The sequence below is a fragment of the Macrotis lagotis genome, chromosome 2 (assembly GCF_037893015.1).
Source record: "Macrotis lagotis isolate mMagLag1 chromosome 2, bilby.v1.9.chrom.fasta, whole genome shotgun sequence".
Classification (NCBI taxonomy): domain Eukaryota; kingdom Metazoa; phylum Chordata; class Mammalia; order Peramelemorphia; family Peramelidae; genus Macrotis; species Macrotis lagotis.
In genome coordinates this window covers 289,037,171-289,051,731 of record NC_133659.1, presented here as the reverse complement: position 1 = coordinate 289,051,731, position 14,561 = coordinate 289,037,171, and the positions used below count along the sequence as shown (strand labels likewise).

Sequence of the window (14,561 nt, the reverse complement as noted above, 5' to 3'; positions counted from 1 at the left end):
AGAGAGTGGCAAGAATAATTTGTTTTTTCTTGGGAGAATAGGAAGAACTTTTCCCAGGAGCAGGAAAAACAGGGTACACTGGGGGGGGGGGGACCTCCAGTTCCCAACAGTGACACTCACATCTCAGTGGTCCCCAGAGCAGTGGAGTCAGGGTGATTCAGCAGTGCCTTCTCAAGCACAACTTCATGGGGTGGCCAAAGAGGCTCCCGAAGATATCTGCGCTCCACATTCTGCTCTAGTGCCGCCAGTCGAAGGACAGCCAAATCCAGGGGGTTGGTGTCCTCCCGGGGAGGCGCCAGGCCCTCCCGCCCTCGGCCTCGGGCAGTGATGTCCTCGAGGGGGTCTGGCAGATGTTCACAGTACACCAGGTCCTCTCTGGCAGAGTCTGGGCTGGGACACATCCAGCCCTGAGGGGAGAGGCGGGGGAAGAGAAAGCAGGTCAGAAGGAAGGGAGAAAGAAGAGATGGACCCTTCAGATCTTAATAAGAGTCAGAATTAGACCTTCAGATTTAATCTGATTTCATCTTCATAATTCCCTGAGAGGTGAGAGAAGACTGGAGATTTTTTTCCTCATTACTTAGGAGGGAAATCCCTGCTTGATTGACTTTGTCCCTCCCCTCCAACAAAGGACCAAGGCTCCCCATTATACCCGGATCTGCAGATCGGCCAGTAGTACCCGCTGTTCCAGCTCCTCCACGCATTGCAGCATTGCCAGGTCTGCCTCATAGGCCCTCTCAGTGGGGGACCAGCACATGAACTCTTTCTGAGACGCTGCAGGGAGTCGGCTCGGCTTGAGGATAGGGTCTAAAAGGAAAGTGTGGGTACACAATTGCCATCGAGTTCCCATCTGGTTGTCACTGGTCCTCCCTCTGCTGAATGCTTGGCGGGGAGAGGAAGCAAGCCCTGGCAGGAGGACCCTCACCTGTAGGTGGCCTCAGGCAGACCTCCCTCAGGAAGTCCCTGTGCTTGCTGAGGTGCTTGTGCAGAGCCTTTTCCCGGATGCCTCGGGGGTGGAGGGCCCGAAGGGTGGCCTCTAACTCCTCGGGACCCCGGATCCACCACCATCCCGTGCGCATTTCTGCAGGGAGAACCAGAAGCATGAGGGCACTGGCTAACAGAAGGCAGACATCACATCTGAATGGCTCCCTCATCGGGATGCTCACCTGGAGGCACGGGCTGGGCTGTCAGCTGAGTCAGGTATCGTTGTTCCATCTGCTTGAAGAACTTGCTAGGGGGTCGACCCCTCCTCTTGGGCTGCCTGAGTCCTGATGGGCTTTGGGGCCCTTTCCCAGGGACACCTGCCCATCTTTTGGGAGATGAGACAGGCAGGGGGGTGGAGGAGAATGGCTGTGGGGAACAAGGTTTGGCAGCGCTCGGTCCATTCACCTGTTTGTAGAAATTTCGAAGGTCAGAGGACACAGAGTGTGACATGGTAAAGGAGGGAAGGGGAGAGGTCTAGTCCTCAGCTGAGATACCCACCTATCCACCTCTTTGTAGATTCCCTCCCCAGTCCCAGATTGGGGGGGGGGCATTTGGGGGAGCAGTAAGAGAGGCTAAGCTGTGGTTCTTACTGGCTGAGAGGAAATAGGTGGTGTCGGTGGATCAGGGGTGGAGCCATCCTCTGAGGCACGAGCAGCATCACAGGGTGTCCGAGGGAGCAGGTTGAACCAAGGGCCCCGGGGTTTGGGGGGATCAGGCTGGCTGGGCTCAGGTTCCTCAGAGTATATTGGAGGTCCAGGCTCTAACTTGCCAGGGCTGCTGTCAGGTGTAAGGACAGAACTGCTCAGCAAGGATCGATGGCTCTGGGTTTGACTCAGCCAAGAAAGGAAGGCTGACTGGCTGAGGTCATGCTGGCTCTGGCCCAAGGACATCGGGGAGTCCTCTGGCTCTAGAAGCCCATTGAGGGCCTGCTCCTGGGCCTGGGCCTGGGCCTGGGCCTGCTGCTGCTGCTCCTGGGCCTGGGCCTGGGCCTGGACCTGCTGCTGCTCCTGGACATGGGGCTGGGCTTGGGCCTCCTGGGCCTGGCTAAACTCATGCTCTTCCTTTGTCACAGGTGATGCAGGAATCTCAGGCTGCTCAGGGACAAGCTTGGTCTTTCTGGGTCTACCCCTTGCCCGAGCACAAGGTGACAAAGTCCTGACATTTCTTTCAGCCAATTCCTTCTTCACTGCAGAGAAAGGCGGCAAGGAGGGGGCTGGAGCAGCTGTCCTCTTTGGGGAGCCAGCTTCCTGTTTGACCATATCCTCTAAGACTGTGGAGAGAAATGAGAAGTTCAAAAATACAAGATTACGAGCTCCTTACACGTTTTTTTCAGGTTCCAGACTCCTGCCCTTCTCTCCATTCTTCCCCAAAGTTTTATGACAGCTACAGTAGTTTAAAGAACACGCCCGTGTGCACCCCCTTTAAAATGGGAAAAGATGCCCCAAGCCCAGCCCAGTCTGCCCTGAGCCCAATGTTGGGAAAGATGGAAGTACCAACCTGTGGCTTCCTCAGACCCCTCCACAAAGATCCCAGACAAGTATGGCAGCACCCAGTACCGCCTCCTGTATCGATCCTGGCCCAGAGAAACTGCCCTCAGCATCTGGGAGGAGTGGAGTAACTTCTTGCGGAAAAACAGCTGGCGCTGGAGGAGGAACCCAAAGTTATAACTAGCTGCACCTTAACACCACAACAAAGGACACCTCAATATTTCCACCGAATCTGGGAATTTGGGGTAAAGGAGGTCATTACCTTGGTGAGTTTCTCAATCTGTCGCTCTAGCTCAGGAATACTGAATGCTAGGGCATCACCCTGGAGAGGAGAGGGCAGAGAGAGAGAGAGACAGACAGACAGACACGCTGGTTAAAGAGTGGAGAAGTAAGGAATAGCAGCCAAAACCCCCAGCCCCCACTCCAGCTTGGCACCTCCTCGTCTCGGCGACCCCGCCGGCCCTGGACAGCGAATGCCGCTGCAGCCTCCTCTTCTTCCTCTTCTTCCATGCCACTTGTCTCCTCTGGGATCCTGGAGCTTCTCCTCCGACCTAAGTTCTCCTCAGAGCCCAGTAGCTCTGCCTCAGACCGCCCAGTTCGTTTTGCCAGAGCTGTTTTTAGCCTAGGAGTGGGAGTTGGGGTACAGAAAGGAAAAGGGAAAGAGTAATAAAGAAAACTGACCCTGTCAGCATGAATACAGGCAGCCCTTGTCACCTCCACCTCAGTTCCAAGGTGGAAAGCAGAGAGGGCTCTGGGAAGCTGGAGGACATTCCCCAGGGCCCATCATTTGCTCTGCCCCTACCTCCGAAGCCGGCCTTCAACAATCCATTTGTTTCTCCTGTAGTTGGACATGTTTTCAAGGGTCTTATCGATCTCACTGTAAAGAAACAAGAGATGATATCTGAGGAAAGGTTCATGAGTAAGAAGAGAGTAAGGCTGGGAAGAGGCCTCTATCTTTTCCCAAGTCAGACAAACTAAAGCCTGTTAATTAAACAAGGAAACTGAAACTACGAAGGTCATTTCCCCTCAAGTGAGGATGTGACGATCTCATTTCACTTAGATGGCCCTAGAACTCCCCAAAAGGTTATTTTTCAAAAAAGTATATAAATATTTTATTTGTTTTCCAATTACATATAATGGTATCCCCCAAAGTGTTCATCTGTTCTGAGCTGGCCTACGGCTTCCACTTCTTGAACCCAAGGTCAGACCACCATTTCTTACTCAATGATGAGGTTAGAGCCATTGAGCTCATGGACGAGGAAGGCCAGCACTGCAGCCTTTTGTTGGGGTGTCTGGGCCTGGAAAGGTTTGGTCCGAAGGCTGTCACAAACGGCTGGTTCTACTCCATAGGCCATAAGGAAGCAACGGAGGATCTCTGACACATTGTCCCTTGTCAGTGCAATCTCAGATACCTTTTCTCCCAGGATCTTCAGTGACTGGGGAAAAGGAAATGGGATGAGGAAAAATGGAAACAGGTAGAGAGAAGCAACCTCTCCTGCTCTTGATCCTCCTGCCCTGATGTGACAGGACCTCACCTGGCAGTAGGTAGGCAGCCCAGGGTCACAGAGAGCAGCCCGAAGCAGCCTCACTAACAGGTCCTGTACCTCGCCCAAGGCCTCGCCCTGGCATAACAACCCCTCCTGCAGAACTCCCAGGCTGGGCACGTCCTTGGCTGGATCCAAGCCCAGCACTTTGCCAAAGCTGTGCAGGAACTCCACAATTGTCAGGCAGTGTGAGAAAGCACTGCTGGGTAACACCAAACCAGGAATTCTTGAGAAGTCGGGCAGGGGCTGTAGAAGGGAGAAGGGGAAGGGTACAGGTTCCTTGTCAGAAAGACCAGGAAGAGAGGAAACAGAAGTCCATTCCTTTCAAATGTTCTTCACCAAAAACATCACCACATCCACTTCAGATGGAACTGAAACACCACTATTTGCTTTGTTTGACTCAATTTCCTTGTTGACAAGGAAAAGTTTTTCTTGTGAATGGGGAAGCCAAGAAGAGTCGTGGAGTGTGACAGTGAGAAGAGCATTAGAACCAGACAGAAAGCAGAGCAAGGGAGCACTACAATGTCAAGTCAGACAGAGATGGGTCTAAGAGCTTCACTTTTGCCTACACAATCCTACTTTTGCACTCTCTTATCTCTATGTCTAGTCATGTTTACATGGACATTCTCTCTCTCTGGCTAAGCAAGCAGGAGTTGGTGGCATTGCAAACTGGCCAACCATTCTGGACACTCATTGGGAATTATGCCAAGACACTGACTACAATGCCTGTAACCTTTCACCCAAAGACTGACACTAAGGAGATGTATGACAAAAAGAAAGGTCACACTCATTACACAAAAATGATGACAGCAGTGCTTTTTGGGGTAGCAAAGAACCAGAAATAAAATAAATGCAAATTGACTGGGAAATAGCTAAACAAACACAACTGTAACAAAATATGACAGTATTCTAAGAAATGAAAAATGATGAAAATGATACATGAAGGAAGACCTGATCTATATGAACTGACAAATGAACAGGACCACAATACCAACAAGTATGTTTACATTTACAATGTAAATAAGCAACAGAAACCAAAAACTGAATCCTTTGAAATGATGATAACTAAGCTTAGTTCCAAAGAAGAGATTATGAGGAGGGAGAAGGAATGTACTGGGAAATGCAAGTGTTAGAAACACAAGATATGTTAAAAACTTATTCAAAACAGTGTCTCCATGGCTGTTGCTTCAACCTTCCTGGACCCTGACCCTCCTAAGTCACCTGGTGGTCAGCCAAGCACATGTCCTCTGTGGGCTTTTTCATCTCCTCCAGGATCATCTGTTGTCGCTGTCGCTCCTCCAGACGCCGCTGAGGAGCTGACACACGGTCCACTTTGCCCACTGGTCTGGCCTCCTCCTTCTCTTTTGGTCTGATCTTCTCTTTCTTAACTTTCTCTTTCAGTTTCTCTGTCTTTGCTTTTACCTTCTCCTTCTCAGTCTATTTATTTAGGGAAAAAGAGAAAGAAGGCAGATGCTGGCTGAGACTTGTAGAAAGGCAAAAGGCAGAGGTGAGGAGGGCATTCCAAGTGTGGGTGAGAGCCAAGGAAAATACTCAGGAGATGGGAATTTCTTGCATAAGGAAAACAAAATGATAGTCACTGGATCATGGAGTGCAGGGGATGGGGAGGGACTGGAAAGGCAAGAAGGTCAAGCAATGAAGACCTTTATAAGTCAACAAAAGACTTTATAATTTGACCTTGAAGATGATAGTAAATCAGTGGAGCTGAGTGAATAGGGGATCACAGGGTCATGGGGGGCATAGCAATCATGGCCTGGCTAATGGACGAGAAGAAAAGTGAGGAGGTGAGGATAGGAGGTGACCCTGGGTGGCTCAGAGGGCAGCACCCACCCTCACAATGCCAGCGAAGACCTTCCTTGATCATATCACCTTTTGGTTGCCTATATCCTCCCTTTGCAAACACACTCATACTTACCTTGGATTTCTTTTTAATTTCCTTCTGCTTGGAGCTTTTGGTTTCTTGTTTCCGTTGGTTTTTAGCCTACAAGCCATAAAAGAGTGAGTGCCTTGTCAAGACTGTAAACTCTGCTTGAGCTACAGATCCCAGACAGCAAAAGTGAATGACAGGGGACCAAACTCTTCCTTCAAGAGATTGCTGCCACATCACATGGTCCCAGCATGGGACTTGGACAATCAATCTGCAGGGGCTTTGCTTTAACTAATGATCAATATAAAGAGAAGGAATATAAATATACATATAATAAATATGTATAATAATAATAATAATGAATATATGTCAATGTAAAGAGAAGGAAATCCCTGGAGAACTCTTGAGCAACATTCTTGTTTTATGGGTGATAGAACTATAAAGGAGGTTTTTTTAATTACTCCTACTTATTACTGGGGGGGGTGCTGATGAGTTGGGGGGCAGGGAGGAAGGATAAGGCATGTCTAAAAGATGGCCGACTTGTGCCCTTCCCTCCCCTGAAATATACCTTCCTTTTTATCTTCTTCTTAATCTTATTCATCTTGGCCTTGTCTCCATCACTAGGGGCATCTGTGAGAACAGAGAAAGAAAAGAAGATAAGGTGGGGAGAATTGGTCTATTAGGATCAATAACATCCCTAGAGATGAATTTTTCTACAACCCAAATTGTCCTCAGAACTCTCAAAAGAAGTCACAGAGGCAGAAGAAGAGACCAATGAGTAGTTCAGAGAAAGCCGGTGTATTCAAAGGCACCTGGAGTTGCTCTCTACTGAGTCAATTTGGGGCTTGGTACCTGGCACGTTCTTGACAGAATACCTACTGTGTGCCAAGGGCTGGGATGATTACTTTCTAATCTCTCATCTGATTCTCACCACATCCCTGGGAGGCAGGTGCTATGTTAGATCCCATTTTACAGACAAGGAAAGTGAGGCAGGCAAACTGACTTGCCCAGGGCCACTCAGATAGGAGGGGTTCTGAGGTCAATTTTGAGTCCAGACAGGCTCTTAAAGTAGGACAGTCTGTAGAAGAAGCATTTCCAGGCCCTGGGAGAGACTCTCTGCTCTCTCTCTCTCTCTGAGGTGACCCTAAAAGGCTTCAAGTCCTAATTGAAGTCAGGTCACAGCCTTTATCCAAAGGGGCAATCTCACACTCTCTGGCTGGATCTCAGCTGGATTTTTCTGCACTGAAGTCCTAATTCTTCTAGATCATCTATGCAATTTCTCAGGAGATATGCTTTTGATATAGTTTTCTCTCAGGTACAAATTTAAAATTTATAGAGAACATTTATAAAAAATGCAGTTTTTCCTCTTCAGTTTCATTAAAACTATTGTCTATTCAAGAGATCTGATGAGGATGATGAGTCTTCTTTGGGAAGGCCAAGGAATGGTTCAAGTATACGTTAGCAATGAGAAAAAAGGGAATATAAGGAGAGCAATATGAAACTATGCCCAAAGAACAATACCCTTCGACCCAGCTGGGCACATGGATTTCAAAGACAGATGAGGCAAATCACCTTTTCAGGAACAGTCAAAAGCAACAACTTAGGATAAAGGAAGAAACTAGATGGACTAAAGAACTTTGCAACTACGTCATAAGGAAGGGGAGAAGGTAGAGGCATTTGCCTCACAGGCTCTTTGGAAATCCCAAAGACATTGAGAAATAACTCAGGCAGGAATGCTTACAAAGGGGTCTGGCCCCAATGGTGGGGGAGGGTGACCACTCTACCTGGAGCTTCAGGCCTCTTCAGGAGTCTGGTGTCTGACTTGCTCAAAAGCTCATTGATTTTTACTTTGGGAGGCCGCCCTCGTCCTCGTTTTACTTTAGGCATTTCCTTGGCTCTGGCCTTCTCCGTGTTTCGGGGACGACCTCGCTTGCCGGTGATGGCCTGGATGCGGGAAGGTATCTCCTCTACAGAGAGCTGTACCCATTTCAAGCCCTGGAATAGGAAGAACAGCTATACTGAAATCACAAGGGAAAGGACCAGGCAGGACATTCATGCTGGTGCTGAGGTCCTTTGCTATCATCACAAAGCCTCCAAACCTGGCTGAATGAGTATGGACCAAATTAAGTCCAAAAAGAACTATACCTCAGGGGTGTCCCGCTCTTCATAGAAATCTCCAACAGGCATTCTAGGGCTGAAACTGAAATGCTCCCGACGAACATGGTGTACCACATTTCGGCTCAGGTACTGGGAAGAAAATGAGACAGTTCTGAAGATATCAGGCCTCCTCTAGTCCCCAGTGACAGACTTTCTACTGCATTCCCTAGGGCAGACTAAGGGATGTGTATTTGTGGGGCATGGGGGAGAGATGAGAGTAGGAGGGTAGGAAATCTTCCCCATAACAGATCTTGGTGTATTTCTTAAACCTTCCCAAAAGAGAGGCAGTGATTGCAATCTTACTTTAATCACTTCAGGAAACTGTTTCATCCTCTTTCCACAGGGGCCATAGTACCACGTCTCTCCTTGCCACCGGTGGCTGCCCTTCTTGATTCGCACCTCTCTCCGCCATCTGTCATGGAAGCACACGGCCCCTACCACCACGTCACCCTGCCTTTTGCACCCACCCCACCCACCCACCACAGTATGGAAACTCTTTGTGACTGGCAGTGGAGGACAGAGTCAGAAAGACCATCTAGTTTAACCCACTCATTTTCCAGAAGAGGAAACCGAGGCTCAGTGTCAGAAGTGGAATCTGAACCTCAGTCTTCCTGACTCCAGTCTTCTATCCCCACTATGGTAGTATCTAGATGCCAAAAGGCCAGAGAAGGGAGCTTATGGGACTTGCTGCTATCAGTCTGAGAAGACTAATCAAAGTGTACAAGCCAAGAGGGACTCTAGGCCTCCTCCCTTGTGGTTGGCCAGCTGAGACTCAAGCTCCATCAATGCCCTTCCTGGTGTCTCATAGGTCAGTTAGAGGAATTTAGAAAGGAAATTAGAGGCATAAGAAAGGAGAAAGGGGAAAGGGTGTTGACTTCATCAGGCAAGAGAAGAGGCTCACTGCTGACTCCAGGCAATGACTCAGGGGACATCGGTATTCTGAGAAGCGTTCCTGCTAGCAGCCAGCTGAGCCTCATCTTCCAAATGGACTTCTAACCACAGCACAGTCTTGGTGATTCCAAGAAGCCAAGAGGAATAGGGGGATCACGGGTAACAGCCAGGGAGGTAGCACTACCAGACCTAAGGTGGATCGGCTAGCTCCCTCCCCTCCAGTTTCTTCCTATTCCTTCTCCTCCAGCAGAACTCGAATATAACAAACCATCAAAATCCTGATCTGGCAGCACTCCTCCCCCAAAGCCTGCCCAGCTCAGCCTGGCGGAATGACTCAGAGAGCTGAGGCCAGCTGCTGGGCCTGAGGCAGGAGACCACGGAGCCCCTTGAGTAGAAGAAGCAGCTGCGGGGGATGGGAGTTTGGAGGGCAGACTACCACATGGTGAGGAGGGAGGCGGAGGGGGGAAGAGCACAGGAAACCAAGGTTCATGACAGAAAATAAAATGATGCAGACATCTGCCTTGACCCTATCCCAATCTATTTGAACTGGAGTTTTAAGGTTTAGCGAATGCCCCCTCCTTTTGGGTTTTTCAAAATTACAGACTAGAGCACCTACCCATGCTGAAGGGGAAATCGAACCTCCTCTGGGGTGGCAATCCGTCTCCGAAGGACATCTGAGGAGAAAAGTGGGCAATAATCAAGGGAGAGGAAACCGGTGAGATTTAAGTATATTAGAAAGAACATTGAACTCACATGTTAGGAACAGTGGGTTTGAGCCCTGACTTTCTGCTACTTCTGACCTTGGCCAAGTCATTTTCTCCCTCTTAAACTCATTTTCTTCATTCTTAAAACTAACAATCTTAGCCCTGAAGAAGGGATGAGACTGGGAGCCAGGCTCTATCAATTGAGTTTGTTCTGTGTTTTTCTTTTGTTATAAAAGAAGGTATCAACCCTCTTCTTTTGTTAAGGACGATTCCTGAGATGCCCTCAAACACTCATCCAAAGTGTGATTGGAAGGAAGGGTGGGAGCAGCCAGCCAAGTCCACTGGGTAGAAAGGCCTGTTACTTGTGACCAGACTAGTCAGGGTCACAGAGGTCTGAGGCACTTACCACTTCCAGAAGCAGCACCTCCTCCCTCGGCTTTGTCTCCAAGATCAGGGGTGCAGCCAGGACCACTGCTTCTGTCTGTGTCCGTGTCCTCCAGAGACAGCTCAGCTGGGGCTGACTGTGCAGGGCTCGGGGAGACAGCTATCATGCTTGTTTCCACTTCTTCCTGTTCTGGATCACTCCCATTATTCAGTTCAAAGCTGCCATCTAGAACCAGAAAGATCAGACAAACACTTTTGAGAACAGGGGAGGAATGACATCGATCCCTACCTCCTCGCTCCTCCAGTCACTTCATCTTTCATGTCTGGTGATGGAAAGGCATAGCTCTTTCCCAGGAACCAGTGGGTCCCCTGTATAGCTCAGCACTGGTCCTTTAGAAGCACTTACAAACTGCTTGAGGACTTGACTTTCAGAAGTCAAGTATTTCACCTGGAGCTGGGGCCCTTGCAATGTCTTTCCCCTTTGCTATCCTTCTAGCTGCACAAATTCTCCTGAGTAAAGGACGGATGACTGAAGAATCCAGCTTCCACAACTGCCTCCAAGCCTTCTCTGTTTCTACCTTCCAACAAGTAGACTTATCAAAGCCTCAATATCATCTCCCTTATTCTCTCTTTGTCCCTTCTAGATACACACCTTGTAAGACAGACTCCCCTAGGACAGGAGGTGGAGTGGGGTTGGCAAAGATTGAAGTTGAATTCTGACTGTCATCTGCCAGGAGACTGAAGGCAGTGGAATTGTGGAGGGAGGGGCAATCCAGTGCTGAGATGTCAGGGCTATCTCCAAGGGGCAGTTTGTCCTCTTCACCCACCAGTTCCGAGTCATCCATTGCATAGAGTCCACCACTCCCTGGCTCTATTGTCAGAAAAGGGAAGTAAAAGAGCAAGATATTTAAACAACTCCTTTGGAAGCATGGGATTGCTCCTTCTATCCCAACTTCCATAGCTATGAAAATTCTGACATCAATTGAAAGGACAAATCTAACTGGATGATCAGCAGTGTGTGGGTAAGGGGAGGCCAAAGAGCTAGCAACTCTGCACCAACCCCAAAAGTTTAACTATTATCTACTTCAACAAACTGTTCTCACAGATCAAAGGGATGAGATAGGAAAGTGGTCCAGACAAATTCTGAATTGAGTTTTGGTTCCATGGAAAAAGAATTGTTTCTTTCAAGTTTAGAATGTTTCAGGGCAGCTAGGTGGCAGAGGATAGAGCACTGGTCCTGGAATCAGGAGGACCAGACTTCAAATCCATTCTCAGACACTTAATATTTACCTAGCTGTGTGACCCTGGGCAAGTCCTTTAACCCTACTGCCTTGCAAAAACCAAAAAGAAAAAAAAGACCAACAGACTGTTCCATCTTGGGACCCTCAGCCAAAAATGCCACAAAACCCCTTGGGAAATAAACCAAGTCAGCTAAAGCTTTTTTTTTTTTTACCCAAATATTTCTGTCATTTTTAGACTATATAGTTTAGCAATATTTATGAGACTGGGAGTCTCAAAGTTGCTTATGCTACCTCTAAATTGTAAATTCTCCCTACATAGTAGCTGAGTAGCTGCAGAATGCCTCAAAAGCCTCCAAAGCCCACCTGGAGCCAGGGAGTCAAAGGGCTCCAATGGATCTTCATCAAGAATAGGAGAGTCTTCCAGTTGTTCTGGAAGCTGGGAGGGGTCATCCAGGCAGCTCACTGTAGGGTCAGGGACCAGGACAGAGACTTCTTGGTGCAATGATTCTACAGAAGGGCCTGAGCTGTTATAGTCACAGATCTTCAGTTCTAGGAGAGTCCAGAAGAGAAAGAAACCAAAATCAGAACCTTGAATGAACTCACTCAACCTGCAGCAGGCAGAACAGCTTTAGCAAAAGGTCACTAACTCTGGGCAAGCAGAGATGCCCGACAGCAGGTTCACCTAGGGCAGGATAGAATGAGGTCACAGACAGACCTCACTCTCATATTCTTAGAAGAGCTTTTCATCTAGGGGGAACAAGAGAGAGAGAAAGAGAAAGCAATGACTTGGTTCTGAAGAGAATCACTTTGGTACTTAGCAGCTGGGAAGAGCCAAGGTAAGCCAGGTTGTAATTAGGCAGGAAGAATCAAGGACATGGTAGGAAGAAGGAGTTATCTCATATGTACATATATACCCATTGAACAATGACAGATGGGAGAAATAAGCAAACAAGCAGGACACCGAGCTCTGAACTGAATGCAACTGGTCACAGAGGCTTGGCAGAAACCGGGAAGGCGAGTTGACCACCTCCTCCAGGAGGACTCCTGGCTGGCTGACCCTGTGACCTGTGTTCCTGGGATGTTCTCACCCTCTTCAGTGCCACATGCCAAACCCCCTCCTTGGCTTTCTGATGAAGGCACTTGCAAGGATTCTTGGGGTGGGAGGGGTGGGGGAGGGGAGTGGTGGTTCCTGGCTTGCCCACCTGCCCTGCCCAGGCTGCCGGCTCCTCGTGAGCTTGAAATAATTCGACCTCCTACTCTTGAGCAGCCGCTACTGCCACAAGAACATCAGCCGCTTGGCTCTGCTGATCACCAACATGCAAATCAGCCTCCACTGCAGAGCGGGAAAGACGGGTTCTTCTTGCCTCAGGAACAGGCCACAGCCCCAAAGCCCTGCTTCTCTCCCTCCCCTCCCTGGCCCTCCCAGCCCATCCCCGTACCTGGTTGTTCTCTTTCCAGCTCCAGGCTACCCACCAAACCAGTGCCATTCTCTGCCACAATTGGGGTGAGCTCCTTATCGGATGCCTCACCAGGGTGTCCACCAGGTTCAGGGTCCTGGGAAGGTGCAAAAGTCTGGACACTGGAGCCCAGCATAGGAGAGGGTGGTGAGGAGGTGAAGAAGCCAGGTGGTCCGTTGGACATCACCTCAAAATTCTGATCGGGGAAAGAGTCATATAGTTCCTGTGAGTCAAAATTGAGTCCCATGGGACTTTGAGTGCCGTTGGCCCAGAACTCTTGGTTACCAGCCCGCAGAGTAGTGTTTGGAGGAGGGGGCGAGCCCTGCCGGCTGCCCCCAATGGTGCCGTTGAGTGGATATTGTCTGTGGCCTGAGAACTGGGAGAGAAGGGGCGGATCTTTAAGGTTGCTGCCAGTACTGGCAGGTGGATATTGCGGATAGTCCCAGAGACAGTCGTAGGCCACGTTGGGGTGATGGAGGTGTGAAGTGCCAGAGGAGTGGGGAGCAGAGTTCAAAATCCCTGAAGTAGTGTGAGATACAGTAGATAAGCCATTAACATTCACATCACCATTCAAACCTGCAAGAGGGAGGGAAAAGAAAGGCGTCAGTTATCTCTCACAAGATGTGCCTGCCAAGAGAGTCCCACACTGAGAGCTCTGCCTGAGGGGAGGGGAGGCAGGGGGGGGGGATTTCCCCTCTGCTATATTTGGCCCCTTTTCTCCAGGGAACGCCATTCCCAGATCCTCCTGGCCGTAAGCATAGCAACTAAAGCTGAGGGTGCTGTGTTCAGGAAGCAAGGGAAAGGGATGGTTGGGGAGCTCTCCGCTTCCCGTGGGAGCCACCAGAAGGAAGCAGGCTGCTCTGCGGGGTTGACACTATCTTTTTTCAAAATAAAGATACAAGACTCCCCATAGTGACCTTTATTTCTCCTCATCCTCAGAAGAACCTAGCAGTCCTCGTGGGGCCATGGAGCCCACTGGAGGCCCTCAGAATCACTGCTGAGCTCCCTTTTCTCCTCCCAGGGCTGGCTGGATGGCGTGTCCCTCCCCCTCCTGCCTGGCAGGAGCAGCCAAGCCTCCAGTAGGGACAGGCTCCACCTCAGCAGCACATGCAGATCCAGGCTAAGAATAGCTTTTTCAGTCACCCCAGCGACAAGATCCCAGCTCAGGGGGCTGGGCTTAGCCCCTCCTCACAGCCACTGGAGGGGAATGTGCAGGGAGAGGAGAGGAAAATCTGCGTGACCAGGGATGTAGACTCTAGCTCACTGCCACCAGGCAGGAGGAGAGCCGGCAGCATGTGAGCCCAGGGGAGGGAGAGAAGCAGAACCAAGACAGGCAGGTGAAAGGTCCTCCAATAATGACACCAGGGACTCCATCCCTGCAGTAAATTCACAGAGAGCGGAGAAAGAAGAGCTGGGCACCAGGATCTCTTTACTTCCAGAAGAGGCCTGGAGGCTTCTTTTTGCCTGCAAGTATAATGGGCCTTGACCTGAGGAGTATTAGAGGGACTTGGCAGGACTGTGGTGCAAAGCAGCTGACCAGTCAAAACCAGGCAGAGCCCTGAACCTAGCAGCAACCATATACTCCCTAATGAGACAGTAGCTGAGTACCAAAACCTTCCCAGGGTTTGGAATGGACACAAGAGCTCAGATTCTACTCTTTTCTCCATGCCCCTCGATATGTGAGTCTGGAAAACTGGGGATAACTAAGAAATTCATCTTTTTCTACCTTAGCTGCCATTCAAAAAACCCTGATATTCAAGGTTCACCTCTATATTCTCGTTCTCCCCACCAAACTGGCTATCATTCAATTAGATTTAGAGCTGGAAGAGA

At 49.5% G+C, this 14,561-nt stretch overlaps 1 protein-coding gene across 6 annotated transcripts in view; it reads right to left on the bottom strand.

Moving 5' to 3' along the window:
* BAZ2A (bromodomain adjacent to zinc finger domain 2A) overlaps positions 1-14,561 on the bottom strand; it is a 31,515-nt gene that overhangs the window by 4,053 nt on the left and 12,901 nt on the right. For all 6 annotated transcript variants that reach the window (XM_074226360.1, XM_074226357.1, XM_074226355.1 and 3 more), the window contains 22 exons: positions 12,714-13,307; positions 11,638-11,823; positions 10,686-10,904; positions 10,056-10,259; positions 9,562-9,619; positions 8,358-8,466; positions 8,043-8,144; positions 7,682-7,892; positions 6,466-6,527; positions 5,946-6,011; positions 5,234-5,449; positions 4,004-4,258; positions 3,690-3,904; positions 3,271-3,345; positions 2,904-3,090; positions 2,731-2,790; positions 2,479-2,623; positions 1,572-2,251; positions 1,164-1,386; positions 923-1,078; positions 650-804; positions 121-407 (listed from right to left, as the gene is read on the bottom strand). In XM_074226360.1, the coding sequence (XP_074082461.1) occupies positions 121-407; positions 650-804; positions 923-1,078; positions 1,164-1,386; positions 1,572-2,251; positions 2,479-2,623; positions 2,731-2,790; positions 2,904-3,090; positions 3,271-3,345; positions 3,690-3,904; positions 4,004-4,258; positions 5,234-5,449; positions 5,946-6,011; positions 6,466-6,527; positions 7,682-7,892; positions 8,043-8,144; positions 8,358-8,466; positions 9,562-9,619; positions 10,056-10,259; positions 10,686-10,904; positions 11,638-11,823; positions 12,714-13,307 (4,465 nt within the window). The remainder of the gene's footprint in view (positions 1-120; positions 408-649; positions 805-922; positions 1,079-1,163; positions 1,387-1,571; positions 2,252-2,478; positions 2,624-2,730; positions 2,791-2,903; positions 3,091-3,270; positions 3,346-3,689; positions 3,905-4,003; positions 4,259-5,233; positions 5,450-5,945; positions 6,012-6,465; positions 6,528-7,681; positions 7,893-8,042; positions 8,145-8,357; positions 8,467-9,561; positions 9,620-10,055; positions 10,260-10,685; positions 10,905-11,637; positions 11,824-12,713; positions 13,308-14,561) is intronic.